The sequence below is a fragment of the Acomys russatus genome, chromosome 23, assembly GCF_903995435.1.
Source record: "Acomys russatus chromosome 23, mAcoRus1.1, whole genome shotgun sequence".
In the NCBI taxonomy this organism is placed as follows: Eukaryota; Metazoa; Chordata; class Mammalia; order Rodentia; family Muridae; genus Acomys; species Acomys russatus.
The window spans coordinates 19,584,319-19,600,250 of record NC_067159.1 but is presented as its reverse complement, the minus strand read 5'-3'; the positions used below and the strand labels follow the sequence as shown (position 1 = coordinate 19,600,250).

Below are 15,932 nucleotides of genomic sequence, written 5' to 3'. Positions count from 1 at the left end.
TCTCTCTCCCTATACATATGTATATGTTGGGGTATGTATAAGTATTTGTGTGATTATGTACACATAAGAATAGAAATGTAAAGAGAGAGAGAGGGAATTTCAAGTTATCATTATAATTAGATTTATAATTGTATATGGGCACTTTCTGTTCATTTGTTGTTTTTTTAATCTGAATACTTTTTTCCTTCCATCTCTCCTCTCCTCCCCCCTTTGCTCTCTCCTCTTTCATTCCCATTTATTTATTTATTCAATCAATCATTCATTCATTCATATGGCATATCCAGCCATATCCAGGATTTCAAGCATAGTAGGCAAATCAACTAGTAAATGTCAACCTCATCCCTGCATTTTAACTTTTAAAATGAGACATTCAAATATCTGACTTTTGCTTTTTGACTACTTCTTTACCAAAAACAATAAATTAAAAAACAAAGGATTAGTTCCATAAGACAAGGGGCCTGATTTACTGTTTATTCTCCTAGTTGTAGGGTTTTTATAAAAAATATATTTTCTATGCTGAAAGTTTTCATCATTCTTAGATGTTCCGCACTGAGGAGAGGTTGGTGGCTCTGAACACCTGCCTGTGTATAAACACATGTGCGGCTGAGATGAGATTGTTCCTCCACCATCCCACAACTGCTCATTCTTTGCTAACTAATGGCTGAGTGACTCATATCCTCTTAAGCTATACTCATCAACCACCATGCCATTGAAAAGTAATTCTCAGAAAGAAGCTTTTACAAAAGGCTCGTGGATAATGGGGTTGGGGGTGTCTGCCTCTTATTCTTTATCTTGTATAGTATGATTCATATATGGTGTGGAAAAGTCAATCCTGACTATGCAGATGGAAATAGCAAAAACAATAATCTGAAACTGTGACACAAGTTGCTTGTCTATCTAGTGTGTAGTTAGTCTAAAAGATGTTAATGGCTGCAATTGTTATTTCTTTGCTTGAAGTTTTTTTTTTTTCATATAATATATTTTGATCATATTTTCCTTTCCCCCAACTCCTCTCAGATCCTCCTTACTCCCCATGTACATAATTTAATCTATCTATCTATCTATCTATCTACCTATCTATCATATTGTATGTATGTATGTATGTATGTATGTATGTTTGTTTGTTTGTACTTATCTCTGTCTCAAATCAAAAACAAAAATAAAACCTGGAAAAACACACATAAAATTTTTTTTTAAAGATGAAAATCAAAACAAGTAAATAAAAGCATCCCAGGAGTAGATGTCTGTTGCATATTGCTGGTTTCTGTTTTCAATTTGGGTTCTAAAGCAAAATAAAATGCATGGGAAGAGCATGAAAATTTGTATTTCTTGTTATTACTTTTCATCTATGCTCAGAACTAGCCCTGAGCAAATAAAGCATGAGTCAATTTGTTCCCACTAGCTACTGCGATGTCTAATTACTACTAAAACTGTCTTGTGTGATCCTATAGAACATTACATACCATTTACTAGTTCCATGGAACAAAGATTTACTTATAGAAAAGCAGTTGAATCTTACCTAGATGGCCGGTTACTCATGACAATGGCCTAAACCTTCAAAAGGATTTCTACCAGGGGACATGGCAGTGTATAACCATGCTTGTCTTAGCAAGAAAACACACATGGTATACTGGGTTTAAAGTACAGAGAAACTGGACTTCAAGGCTGGAATTTCAATGTTGAAAATTAGCTCCCCCCTTTCTCTCCCACACAGACACACAGACATATAGACGCCCACAGACAACATTATGAACAAATTTTGGCTCCTATCTCTTCTTGACTCCTGTCATCCTATAATCTGCTATCAAGAAAATGGGAAGGTCAGTGCACAGGCTTTCCTGATCATTGGGAATTCTTTTAGACTGTTTCTATTTATATCATTTGCTTCTGCAGTTACTATGATATTATACATGGTGATTTTCATTCACAATGGTGCATATCTTTGGGACACCTGGAAATTTCTGGAACCGTAGCTACTGCTCACCACTTTTCATTCAACTGATGGTTTGGTTAATCAGAGTGTTCACATACATGGCATATTTCATTGACTAGCATAGGTCTGTGATAAGCCATTTATCCTAAGATGTCTACCTGTAAAATATTTCTGCCAGTACCTTTCTTTTCTTGTTGGCAAAATCAAATTCTTTTCCTCAATTAATTTCTTATCATCTAAAGAGAAAATTATATTTATAGCTCACTATCTACTTTATCTTTCTTTGGTTCCTCAATATGCAGACAGCCTTTATAGGTCCACCCATTTCCAATCTAATAAATTCTGCTTTATGTTAGACAACACACACGCACACACACACACACACACACACACACACACACACACGCACACACACAGACATGCACACACACACTGCATGGGTTTCCTTCCGTGTAAGTTCTAATGTTGGTTTCAGTCCCACCATGTCACTACCTGTGTTCATTCAGTGGCTTCTAATCACATGGGTTATAGTTTATCTTCCATCTCACGTGTTCTGTTTAATTTCCTGTACTGTAGAAAGGAGATGCTTTTGAAAATGAATGTAGGTCCATTCCTTATGATGTGCATGTGTTGGGGGGGGGGGTTTACAGTGTTTGTGCAAATGCGTGCTTAGTATGTGCAGGTACAAGGACACTTGATAGCATGTGCACAGGCCAAAAACCAACACAGAGTGACTTCTTCAATCCCTTTCCACCTTATTTTTAGACAGGTTGCTCCCTGGAAGTAGTGATCCCCAAGTGGTTAAAATAGCTTCTGTTTTTGCCTTCCTAGTACTGGGGTTTTAGACATACATGACAGTACCATATGTGCACAACAGAGACCTAACTTAGCTTGATGCTTGTGGAGCAAGCTCTTTACCAATTGTAGCAACATGCCCCCCTTAAAAGGTTTACATTTTCTTTCATATTTGCCACAAAGTCATTTTAATGGATCTAAGTTCATGTCCTGATTATTCCTACTTGAAGTAAAGTAGATTTAACTCAGCTCAATTTCCTAAAATGTGTGAAGAAAGATACATGAACAATCAAAACATTCCCATTGGTAGCCATGGGATCTTCAACCTCTGAGTGAAAGAACTGAAAGATGTCGTTTTCTGTCTTCGTTTAGATGGGCTGTGAGGAGACCCAGGTGGGCATTGTAGAAAGATGACATTATTTCTATATAGTTGTATTCTGTGTTTGTTGACCCACTACACACCACAGTTCTGTGGACCTTAAGTTCTACTTCATAAAGTAGATGGAATGCTTGAAGGCAATTGTTTCTCTTGCTTTTTATTTGCTTGGTCATTTTTAAAGATATACGTGTTTTTATTTATGTGTTTGAATGCTTTGTGTTCAGCTGCATATGTATATCATGCATGTGCCTGGTATTCAAAGAATCTAAAAGATTGTATGTGTCTAATTTTGTGAAACTGGAGCTGCAGATAGTTGTGAGCTGCCAAGCAGGTACTGAGAACCAACCCTAGGTTTTCTGGAAGAGCATACAATTCTCCTAACCACTGAGCCATCTTATCAGCTGATTGTTTAATTTACATTTATTGTTTTGAATAAAAATAGTTACCTACTTAATTTGGAATGCTTATCTACTTTAGAAAAGGCACCTTTATCTGGCATGAATCAGCAACAGAATTTGGGTTGGGGAGGAATTTCCCTCAGCGTGGATTTATTTATGCTGTATCTAGTAGAAATTCCTAACATTTTGCTATAATTCGCACTCTGATAATCAGCTATTATGAAACCAGGGCCTTCTTTATTCTTTCTAACATAGGATATAAAAGATAATAGAACTATAAACGGTTGCTTCTCCATTTCCTAGAAGAAAACACAGATCCTTGATTCTTAGATTCCCAGGGGAAATTAATAGTGCCTTTAAGTTTCTGGAAACATCCCAAAGCCAGCAACACTGCCAGTTCGGCTGGAAATGAGCCTTGAAGGAGGAAGCAAACAGAATGAGCTTGGGAAAAGGGGTGATGTGACATCTGAAGAAAGCTGACTCCCTTGGAGTGAGATGGTAGGGACTTCAAGATAGTCTGCAAAGGAAAGACATTGCAGATGCAAAAGCCATAGCCTCTGTACTGAAAGAACTTAAGGTGGCTGCAGGTAGACCAAGGAAATCTGAATCCTGAACTTAACACTTGGGAACTACAAGCAAGATTTCCATATTCAATTTGGCAGAGAAAAATAAACAGAGGTCTTTCAAAAGGATTATGTAGATCACAAGGTAATAGCACAGAGATGTAAATTATACTGGAGAAATCCCACTGACCCCCTAGGGAATTTTGGTCAGTCTGAACATATCATTGTGAGTCTAATAAGAAAGCATCACCAGAACCTTCTAAAAATCAGCTTAAGAAAATGAAATATTTAAAACTGTAATTATCTTTAGCCATGCATTTATTCATGAGCAGCATAGTATCTGATTATAGAGAGAAAGAGGGAGGAAGTGAAGAGAGGGAAACAGAGGGAGCCAGAAATAGAGACAAAGAGAAAGAGGTGGGGAAGAACTAGAGGCAGAGAAGAAAGAGCATAAGGAGAGTCTGGAAGTGGGCATAAAGTCTTGTTTTAATCACAGTTTCTCTTAAGGTTTGAGAATGACTGCATTTATTCTCTCTGTGTTTCTATTTCTCTGTGTCTCTGCCTCTGTTTTGTCTCTCTGTCTCTGACTTTCTGTCTCTCATGTGTGTGTCTCTCCCTCACTTCATTGCCCTCACTCCTCTCTAGATATGAAGGAATATCTTGTGTAGTATTTTGAATAACTGCCTTCACTATGCACGTGCACAAGATTTTGTATACACAACTTTTCTTTTGAGTCAAATGTGGTGGTAGATCCCTACAATACCAGAACTTAGGTGAAGGCACAGAATTAGGCATTTGAGGCTTTCCTAGGCTATATGAAAAATTTGAACCCAGCCTGGGTAACACGAGGCCCTGTTGTAAACAACCTAACCACTAAAAAAAGTTTATTCTTAAAACAATTTGCAATAAATATATCCTTCCTCTTGATGTACATGCTCCATTTTGCTGCCGTAATGATAAGAATTAGCTGTTGTTGGGTTTCCTAGGTTCCAGACATTTTTAAGGAACTCCCAGAAATAAACAGTTTATACAACAACAACAAACAAGAAAATAAATAAGAATACAATGTTTAGCAATGTTGGCAAGATTTGGACGAAGCTAGGAGATACTTCCCTGAGGGTACCTTCCCCAGAGGGTTTACTGAGAACTGAAGGCAGAGGGCATCATCCTACAACCTGCCCTGGACTATCATAAAGGAAAAGGGGAGAAAGTTAAAAGGAAAGCAGCTTTCACCTTTCTCTGCTTCCTGACTATAGAAGCAATGTGGAAAGACACCTCACCCTCCTGCCATTTCTTCCTTGCCATGGTGAATTTCACCTTTGAACTATGGCCAAAATAAACCCTTCCTCTTTTAAGGTCCTTCCTGTCAAATATTTGGTCACAGCAAAACAAAAAGTGATTAATTCACTAGTCCCTGATCTCAAGTAAGTTGGCTAAGGAAAATGTTTCCAAAATTCCCAGCCACACTCCTTGGAGGTCCACAAGCAGAAGCATTATCTTGTGTGGTTTCTATCATGGGGCTATGCACCACTGATTTAATAATCCTCCATAATTGCGCATTCAAGCTCTTCATTACTTAATATGATAAAACCTATGAACAGAGTTATTGGCCGCTTCAATGTTTAGTGCACATTGGACTCTGATTAGACAGTTTCCACAAATGAATCATTCTTCCATAAAGTGGGGTGCATGTTCAGACATCTTTACTTAATTAGCTTTTGAGAGAACCTATGACTTTCCTTCATAAATGATGGTATTTCCCCATATGACAAACTCCCTACAATTAAAAGATAAATCCCTAGCATAGGAATGAAGTGTGCATGGGTGTTATAATTACACTGACTGTAGGTTAGAGTTCATCAAATGTGTACTTTAAACACAAGGGGCTTTCAATTTTACATAACTTTCAGAAAAAACACACAAACATGAAAATAAAACAATGACATGGCATGATGTGAAACCTATTGTCCCTGCCTACCCACCAAATGTTAACAAAGTCTCTTTTCTCTTATGAGAGGACCACTGTGAAGGAACAAATGGCATCCTCCAAATATCAGTTATCAAAATCAAAGTACGAGGGAAACTTTGCATGCCCCCTTCTTTGTTTTCTGCAATGTAAACCATAAAGAAAAGCAATGTACTTATTCCACACAGCCCTTAATGAAAAGAAGAAAGAAAGAAAGAAAGAAAGAAAGAAAGAAAGAAAGAAAGAAAGAAAGAAAAAGACCTCTTGAAGCTTCCTTCATGTGACTGCCCTCTAGTTCTTGTTGAGGAGCAGAGAGAGGTACATGGCCCTATGACAGTGAAGCGTCAAAGAAAAAGATGGAATCTGCTTCTAGTATATTCCTATCATTCTTGCTATGATCGTCCCATTGTGTGTTCAGAGACATAGGTCATGTTCAGTGGAGAAAGCATTTTGATTGGGAACAGAAATAAAAAGAACAGATAGAAGGCAGTCTCTGTTTATCCCATCAAGCAAGGAGGCACAAAGCCTGCTTCATCTCAGTCTGAGTAGAACAATATGATAGGCAGATTTGGGCCCAGGGGTCCCGCTCAAACTAAGGCACCAGCCAAGGACAATACAGGAGGTAAACTTTAAACCCCTTCCCAGATCTAGCCAATGGTCAGAATATTCTCCACAGTTGAGTGGAGAGTGTGATACGACTTTCTCACGTACTCTGGTGCCTCACATTTGACCATGTCCCCTGGAGGGGGAGACCTGGTAGCACTCAGAGGAAGGACAGCAAGTAGCCAAGAAGAGACTTGATACCCTATGAGAATATATAGGGGGACGTAATCCCCCTCAGGAACAGTCATAGGGGAGGGGAATAATGGGAAAATGGGGGGGGGGGGGAGGAATGGGAGGATACAAGGGATGGGATAAACATTGAGATGTAACAAGAATAAATAAATAAATAAATAAATTAATTAATTAAAAAAAAAGACACAAAGCACTTGTGATTTTTATAGGAAACAAAATTAATAAAAGTTTAAAAACATTGCTCTCTACCAATTTATAGATTCTCATGGAAAATTCAGCTCATTCAAGAAAATATTGTAAAAAAAAAGTATAACATAAGCAATAGGAATTTTGAATACAGAAAACCTAGTAAAGAATATAAGAACATAGTATAATGCTATGGAGACAATAGATGCTACCTGACATCTCATGGAAACAAGGAGGCAAAATGTAGACGCCTGCTTGCCACCATCAGTTATCTTTGCTACTACAAAATTTGCTTTATAAGTTGTTGTGGGGAATGAAAACATACGTGTAGAGAGTAGAACTGCTTTTGTGGAATACACAGAAATTATCATCGCATAAGCCTGAAGCCACTGTTAGTACTTTGTGTCGTTAATTATTCATTAGTATTCCCAGGCTTACCTCAGTTCCCTCCACAGTATCTTACACAGTGGATTTCATATCAATTTAGGAATTCCTATAGTGAAATAAAATAATCTCTCTTATATTCTTATACCTACATTCTCTTATTTTGTCCCATGTCTGACCTTAGCATTTCTATAGAGCACATTTCATTCCTGCCTTTCATATAATTGATACAATAGTCTCTCAGACACTTACGGGAAGGTCTTGCTTCTTCATGAGTTCTTTTTCTCTAAGCATTTCTTATTCCCCCAATAACCTTCATGAATCCACATTTCACACAGGGCCAACTTCCTGCCCCATCTAAATCATATCAATAAAGCCAGGCAGGGTGGCTCAAGATAGTTAGCCTGCATGCGGAAGTCTGCAAGAGGAGGATTTCTGTGATTTCAAGGGCAGCCTGCGTTACATAGTGAGATTTAGGACATGTGAATTTCTATACACTGACTGAAAAAAACAAAAGCGTACCACCAACAAAAAGCACAGTAGACCCTAAAGCCAATCAGGAGAGTGACTGGTTACCATTATAAACAATGTTGCGACTATTGCGCTTGTGGGAGCTCTGCCTGGCCAATTGGTATTATAGCTTATCTGGCCTATTGTCAAATAATACCGCTGATACGCTTTCCCCCCAGAAGACTGCATAGTGCCTTATAGTACTATGAAAATTAGCCAGGAAAGAGAGAGTTTCCAGGTCAGTTCAAGGCTGATATTCCTATGTTTAGCAGGCAAAATGAGTGGCATCTTCAGCAATAGAGCTTTGGCCTCTAGCTTTAAAGAGAAACCATTCAATGGCAATAGCCTGCATTATTTTGGATGTCTCTGATGCTTCCTGAACAATCACTCATAAAGCTTTCCCTTGGTTCCTCGGTTTTCCATCCTCATCAGTCATCTACCCAATAGAACCCTTCTATCCCCATCCTTGCTCCTCTTTACTTTCATTTCACCTACATGCTACTATTTCAGCTCCCTGAGTTCATTCATTTTTGTGACAGTGGCTTGTTTCTAGTTTCTGGGATTCCACATACACTCCAGGTTAAAAAATGTTTGAAGCTGGAATCCACATATGAGAGAAAGCATTTGGTTTTCTTCTTTAGGGACTTGAGTCCCCTCAACAAGTATAGTTTTTTTCTATTTCTATGCATTTTTTTTCTGAAAATTCAATTACTTTAGTTTTTATAGTTGACTATATTTCTCTGTGTGTGTGGGTTTGAGGTCTGTTCCACAGGAGGAAATTCATGCCTGGTATTGTAAGCATGGTCAAAACTCATGGCTAAGGCAGTCACTAGATTTAGGGAAACACTTACTGATGCTGTTTTCTAAATGATTATGTTGTCAAACTAGCTTCTAAAAAAATCTATGGCTACATCAGTCAACTTGTGTTGCTTCCAGCCTTCATCATGGATGCTTCTTATTGCAGGGGGAATCAGTTAATTCAGAGGCTCATTACTGTTCAAAATGGAAGAATAAACATTTGTAAGTGCTCCGCCATAGGCCGGTTATCTGTTATCAACTCTTTCCTGAATAAATCTCAGGGAACAGCATGGAGGATGGAGTGGAATGTCAGAGCCAGAGTATGGAAAGAAATATAAAGTGCTGTCATGCAGCCACGATATGGCTGTTGTATACATGAACTCAAGGTAGCACTGAAAACCTGCACAAGATCAAGCCCGTTAAAATTTCAAGAATTGGACAGACCAAAGCTCCGTAGGTCCCATCCATAGGTGAGGAGCCATGAGTCATTGATTTCTGCTGAGGGAGAGAGTCACCATTTTTAATGGAGTGGTCAACAGTAAGTTAGTTGTGCCTTGGTAGATTCCACAATTCCACAACCATTGCATAGAGGAAGCACAAATTGGATTCAGTTGGTTTTTTTTTTTTTTCCAAAAGTAACTTTTAAAGGAGGACATGAAGTTGAGAGAGATGTAATAGGGATACTAGAAAGTGTTGGAGTAGAAGAGTGAGGAATGGATATGACCAATGTCCAAACAGGATTCATCTGATCATATGTGAACACATAGGATCCCTCACCAAGAATACTGTTTTCCATAAGTAGAACAAATCATGTTGGTACCTGTGTTATGCTGTGACACATGCTTAACAGTGCTTTCCTGACCCCATGAGCCTTAAAATGTGATAGGTAACAATGTACCCTACCCTACACATTATTCCAAGAGAAAATGTTTGCTTTCTCTACAGTCAAGTGTATCTTATGATTGTCTTGTAAGAAGTTTTATTCTGAAGGAAATAAGGCAGAGTGGGGGACTGTCTGAGAAAAGGAAGATAAACAGCTGGTGGACAGTCAGAAGAAAGCAATCGGGGGCGGGGGGGAGTACAAATGAGAACAAAGTGTAAACACACACGTGGCGATTTCATGACGAAACCCTATGTTTTCTATGCTAATTATTCTTCACACTGTCTACAGACCTGTTTAGCATCTGACTGCAATCCTCATGGGAGACACTGATCAAACCATGGTTTAAACAAATTATATTTATATATTTAAATGTGTGTGTGTGTGTGTATGTGTGTGTGTAACAGCAATTAAGAAAAAGAGGCATGAATTTGAGAGACAGTTCATAGGAAAGGAGGAAGGGTGAAGAAGAAAGAAAAAGGGAAATGACATAATTATATTTTAATTAAATGCTTAAAACATATCAAAATATGTGGGCACAAGGCTCGAGAGAAGCTGTGAGCTAGCCCTTGAGTAAGCATTTAATTACAATGGTAAAGAACAGTAGCAACATTTAGAAAACATTCCCCCTATCTGGCTCAAAGAAGTGGCAAGGACAATTTTTGTAAAGTGCTTGACTTCTTTCTCTGTGCAACAGTCATTGAGGGCTGGACATGCTGCTTAGAGCATTGTCTGTAGACAAGTTCTGACCACCCTGACTGGCAGGACCCCTTCCACCAAGAAAGCCCAGCTGGTGTTTGCATGCTGCCTGCTCTTTGGGCACTGAGACTCAGTGTGTGGCTCTTTCACACTAATTGTATGATGACAGCTCATGAAGCACTTTCTCATGGACAGAGACCATGGGAGAAACGGAGTATACTTTGTGAATAAAGATTTGTGTATTTGGAAATACACACACACACACACACACACACACACACACACACACACATAGATGATAGATAGATAGATAGATAGATAGATAGATAGATAGATAGATAGACAGACAGATAGATTGTGTGTGAGGCCATTGAACAGTATTTCTTAGATACTCTAGTAAAGTGCTGGATGAGTTCCATACATAGTTACCAGGTTTCCAGCTTGAATGGCATCCGTGGGTACTTTATATGAGATATGCATTGTATAAAATGGCCTTTCCAGTGGTAAATTGTTGCTGAATGACATCTTAGATTCTGAGATTGAGTAATCAAAAAGCAAATGGGCATTCTCTAAATACACAAACAAAATAACCATTGAATTCAGTCTAAATGATGGTTGTGTTTTAGGATTGAAGCTATGAATCACCTGCATAGATGTTACCTTTTCCAAAGGGCTTTCTACTCGAGGAATGTTGATCATCGGCATCCGGGCCACATTGTCCCTGTGCATGTGCCCATTTTCTGGTTGTCTTCCTTTGAAATTATTTACCACACACACAACCTAAAATTTTAGGAAACAATTGCAGTTAAGTTATGCATCCTACAACTGTCAAATTATCTAAATGGTACATGAGTAAAACTCTACACCCAGACTTAACATGAATAAATTTGAATAGTTATTCGATAGGTTTAAGAAAATTCACCAAAGAACAATATGATAGGCAGATTTGGGCCCAGGGGTCCCACTCAAACTAAGGCACCATCCAAGGACAATACAGGAGGTAAACTTTAAACCCCTTCCCAGATCTAGCCAATGGTCAGAATATTCTCCACAGTTGAGTGGAGAGTGTGATACGACTTTCTCACATACTCTGGTGCCTCACATTTGACCATGTCCCCTGGAGGGGGAGACCTGGTGGCACTCAGAGGAAGGACAGCAAGTAGCCAAGAAGAGACTTGATACCCTATGAGAATATATAGGGGGACGTAATCCCCCTCAGGAACAGTCATAGGGGAGGGGAATAATGGGAAAATGGGGGGGGGGAGGAATGGGAGGATAGAAGGGATGGGATAAACATTGAGATGTAACAAGAATAACAATACCAATAAGCGTAGCTGAGTGAATAATTTCAAAATGCTCATTAATGTATAGACAGTGTTCAAACCAATCAAAAATTAACAGCACAACCTTTTAAAAATTCACAGCAAGCTAACCTCTTCCCAATGTGACCAACCTACAACTTAATTCTCATGCTCATTATTTCCCACTGTTTCAAAATTATTATATTCACACTAATCCTTGACAGTTGGCAGTCTCTAATTTATTAACATCCCTTTAATTATACTAGTTTGCTTTCTATTGTGTCATATATATTTATATCTATATATGTATGTAAGATTTGAACAATAGATTACCAGAGTTACCACAGAAATAGAAGACCCCTCACATAAAGGGAATTGATCCTTATTTCAACTGATTACATCCCAGAAGTGAAGTAATGTGAACTGAACCATGCATATAAATTAAGTTCCTGTAATGTTAAAAATACACATGTCTCATCCATCTCTTAAAGTTTCTGATTTAGTATGCAAAGAATAAAGTATGAAAGATGGAACTTTTAAATCTATTCCAGAAGTTCCTGGTGCAGGATACTTAAGAAATAATGATTTAAGCAATGCAGAAAAATTATTTCCTATAGTGAGTTTATATTAACCACTGGATAACATGTTATTTCTTTTCCTGGGCTTTATATTCTAGAACAAATAATACTCACTTATAGTTTCAACTTAATACTTATTTTTGACTAAGTAATTTCTTATTCAATAATGATATATTTAAATTATATATATTTACAAATTCATCATCAAAAGTTCTTTTGTTAAACTCACTACTGAATATTAATTTTATTTTTAATTTTAAAAATATTTATTTTATATTATGTGTATGAGTGTTTTGCATGCATTTACATATGTGTATCATGTGTGTGCCTGGTGCCAGAGGAGGTCTTAAGAGGAAGTCAGATATCCTAGAAATAGAGTTAGAGATGGTTGTGATCCAATATGTAGGTACTGGGAACAAAATTTGGGTCTTCTGAAAAAGCAGCCATCTCCCAAAGCTCCATAATTATTAAATAATTTTACATACCAATTAAAACTTGATTACCCATTCTTGAATAAAATGTACAAGTGTATGAAATAATAACATATAAAATGATACTTTATATCACAAAATTATTTACATTTTTTCTTTAACCTTCCTATATCCTAGCAGAATGTCCCCTGGAGGGGGAGACCTGGTGGCACTCAGAGGAAGGACAGCAAGTAGCCAAGAAGAGACTTGATACCCTATGAGAATATATAGGGGGACGTAATCCCCCTCAGGAACAGTCATAGGGGAGGGGAATAATGGGAAAATGGGGGGGGGGAGGAATGGGAGGATACAAGGGATGGGATAAACATTGAGAAGTAACAAGAATAAATTAATAAAAAAAAATAGGGAAAAAAAAAAAAACCATAGATCAAACCCCGATGACACAATACCACAGTTTTTCCTGCACCATGATCTTTAAGTAAAGATGGTAAGAGCTTGGAGGTAGCTATTCAGGGCTTTTCCTATCTTATGAAGTTGTCACTTTATGAACCCACTAAGGAGGAAAAGAAATTGATTGCTCAAGCAATAGAGGCACAGTGTTTTATCTTTTAAAGGAAGCTATTAAGCAATATAGTAAATGTTATTGTTGTTTTTGTTGTTGGGCCATAGTCGCTGACAACTATTCAAGTCTTTTGAGAGGGAAAGATGTGATCTCACAGGAGAAGAGGCATGTTCAGACTCTGATAAGGTTCTCTCACTAAAGCAGGCAGCAGTCAAATTCGGTCTGCAGGCTGCACTTCATGAATGAGCACTATTCTCACATAGAAAGGATAGATCTCATGACTTTAGGTAATAATTGCAATGAAACAATGTTTCACATCCATATCAGAGCATACACACACTTAGATATTTTCATTAGTATTAAAGTTATTAGAAAATTGGGTATTTGAAGAGAATTGCTAAAATATTTGAAGTAACATAGGTAACTGTATACTTAGACATATGGAGTTCAGTGAGCACCAGTGTGGGCTTCTGAAATTAATGGAATAACTTTACTATTTATTTATTTTGTATTTAGAAGTTTCAGATTTAAGTGTTATATATATATATATATATATATATATATTGTCCAAATATTATATATATGTATATGTTTGTATGTATATTTGGCATTGTATAGTCATAGACAATGACAGCTACTCAACTATTACTTTTTGAAGGGAAAGCAGCAATTTTGTCATAGGAAAAGAGGCATGCTACCTTCCAATGAACTTCCCTTAACACACTAGGCATCAGGTCAAATTCAGTCTACAGGCTACATATATCTATTTTTCATGTATGGTTGTGAATGTGTGTGTGTGTGTGCATGCATGTATGTGTGTGTGTGCATGCATGTATGTCTGTTGGGGGTTTGGGGTGTTTAGAAAACTCTCTGAGAGCATCTTGGTTATCTCTTTGTTTCAGTGAAAATTCAGGTTGACATAGAAGCAACTAGAATTTATCTGTGAAAGGCTTAAACACCTAACCCATAATAGATACATACAGAATGCTATTTATTAGCATAATTATTAACCTTAAATTTTTTTCTTTCAACTACAAGGGAAAAACTAAATTTTCTTTAGTTGCTTAATCAAATAAATAAAAGTTTTGTCTGCTAATTTCAAAAATCTAGAGTTAATGTCCCACTAGCAAATAACTAAAAGCAAGAAGCATGTGTGTGCATGCACGTGTGTGTGTATGTGTGTGTGTGTGTGTGTGTGTGTGTGTGTGTGCAGGCATGTATGCACATGTGCCTAGGTTAGAGGTTGACATCAGATATCTTCCTAAAAGCTCAGAGTTCACCAAACCCCCTAGTCTAGCTAACGAGCTTGTCCCAGAGGTGTTCTTTTTCAGCTTCTGAAGTGCTACAACTACAGCCAGGCCATATTTCTCACCCAGCAGCTTTAGAGATTATGGGCATCTGAACTCTTCACGTATGTGCAACAAGCACGTCATCTCCTGGCCATGTCATGGAAGTCTCCCTTGAGCCCTCAGCTAGGAAAGCACCAGTCTCAGTGTGACATTTCATACTGGATAAGGACATAACTTTGATTTGTGTCTTTTCTAAGATTCTACATTGCACAAATCAGGAACCATCTCAAGTTTTCTCCTCTGTAGCCACTGTCACTGAGAGTGAAATAATTCATGAATGAGCACACTAATGAGTAAGCATATATTCAGGTTACAAATTTTATGGTATATGTCTATAATTTATAGTTAATTTCCACTCAAACTGTAGATTTAGATCAATGGTTTCCACTCATGTAAATCTATATTCTCCTATAAAGTTTACACCTATATTCCACCATGGCACACATTTTTGTTTCTTTATGTAGCATTAATAATAAATTTATTTACTTATTATCTTTTCTTCTTCCTATAACTATTGCATTATGAACCCTGAGAAGTCAAACAGTATTGACTCTTAACTTCGGAATCTTGTATATACTAACTTTATAAGCAAAGATCATGGTCAAGCTATTCGATGTGACTAAATCTTACTTTTAATCTGCAAATTGAGGGCAATATATCTCAATAAAATGCTACAATGATTTTTACTCTCATGTAAGATAACATGACAAGCTATTATTGGGATCGATAAAGCTGAACACTTCTGCTTAACAACACTATGTATCACATTTGGAAGACTTTCTAAGTCATCTACTTTTATAACAATAATAATCAATCAACAACTAGTGCTCAAGAACTATTTGCTTTGCATTTTGCTAAGCATGATGATTCCTTTCTTTACCCTTGAGCAAAATGTGTAGGGATGAGTGACAGATTTAGAGCACAATGTAATTCCTCGCAGGATGCTAACAGTCCAGACTGATGTGTGGTATAAATTAATGGGAGAACAAGAGAGCTAAATGATCAGCATCACTGCCTAGGAAACATGGGGCTTGTCTGAACAACATCTCAGCTATGTAGAGGATGTGAGTATAGTTGTAAGGGGTGGGCATGATAACCAATGCAACAAGGCTATGCTTACTACACAAGGAATTTCACTGAGTCTTAAAGAACTCGGGGCAGCAAATTAAAGTTATTTATTTATTCTGCCCATATACCAGACCCTATTCCAGATACTTGCAAAGATAAGCAGTGAACAAAATGAACAGATAGTTTTCTCTACAGAGGTTTATATGCAAGGGACGGATTGTGAAACAGAAACACAGGTGTGGTATCTAGGAGTTGTAGTGTGTTATGGAGAAACACAAATAATTAAATAGAGGAGATGTTCTGAATATAACTAGGGGAAGGTCTCACTGAGGAATAGTGAGATGTTAAGTGACAACG

The 15,932-nt window shown here is 37.5% G+C and overlaps 1 protein-coding gene across 1 annotated transcript in view; it reads right to left on the bottom strand.

Moving 5' to 3' along the window:
- Plppr5 (phospholipid phosphatase related 5) overlaps nt 1–15,932 on the bottom strand; it is a 104,222-nt gene that overhangs the window by 7,867 nt on the left and 80,423 nt on the right. Inside the window, exon 5 of the mRNA XM_051165673.1 lies at nt 10,932–11,066. Coding sequence (XP_051021630.1) covers nt 10,932–11,066 — 135 coding nt within the window. The remainder of the gene's footprint in view (nt 1–10,931; nt 11,067–15,932) is intronic.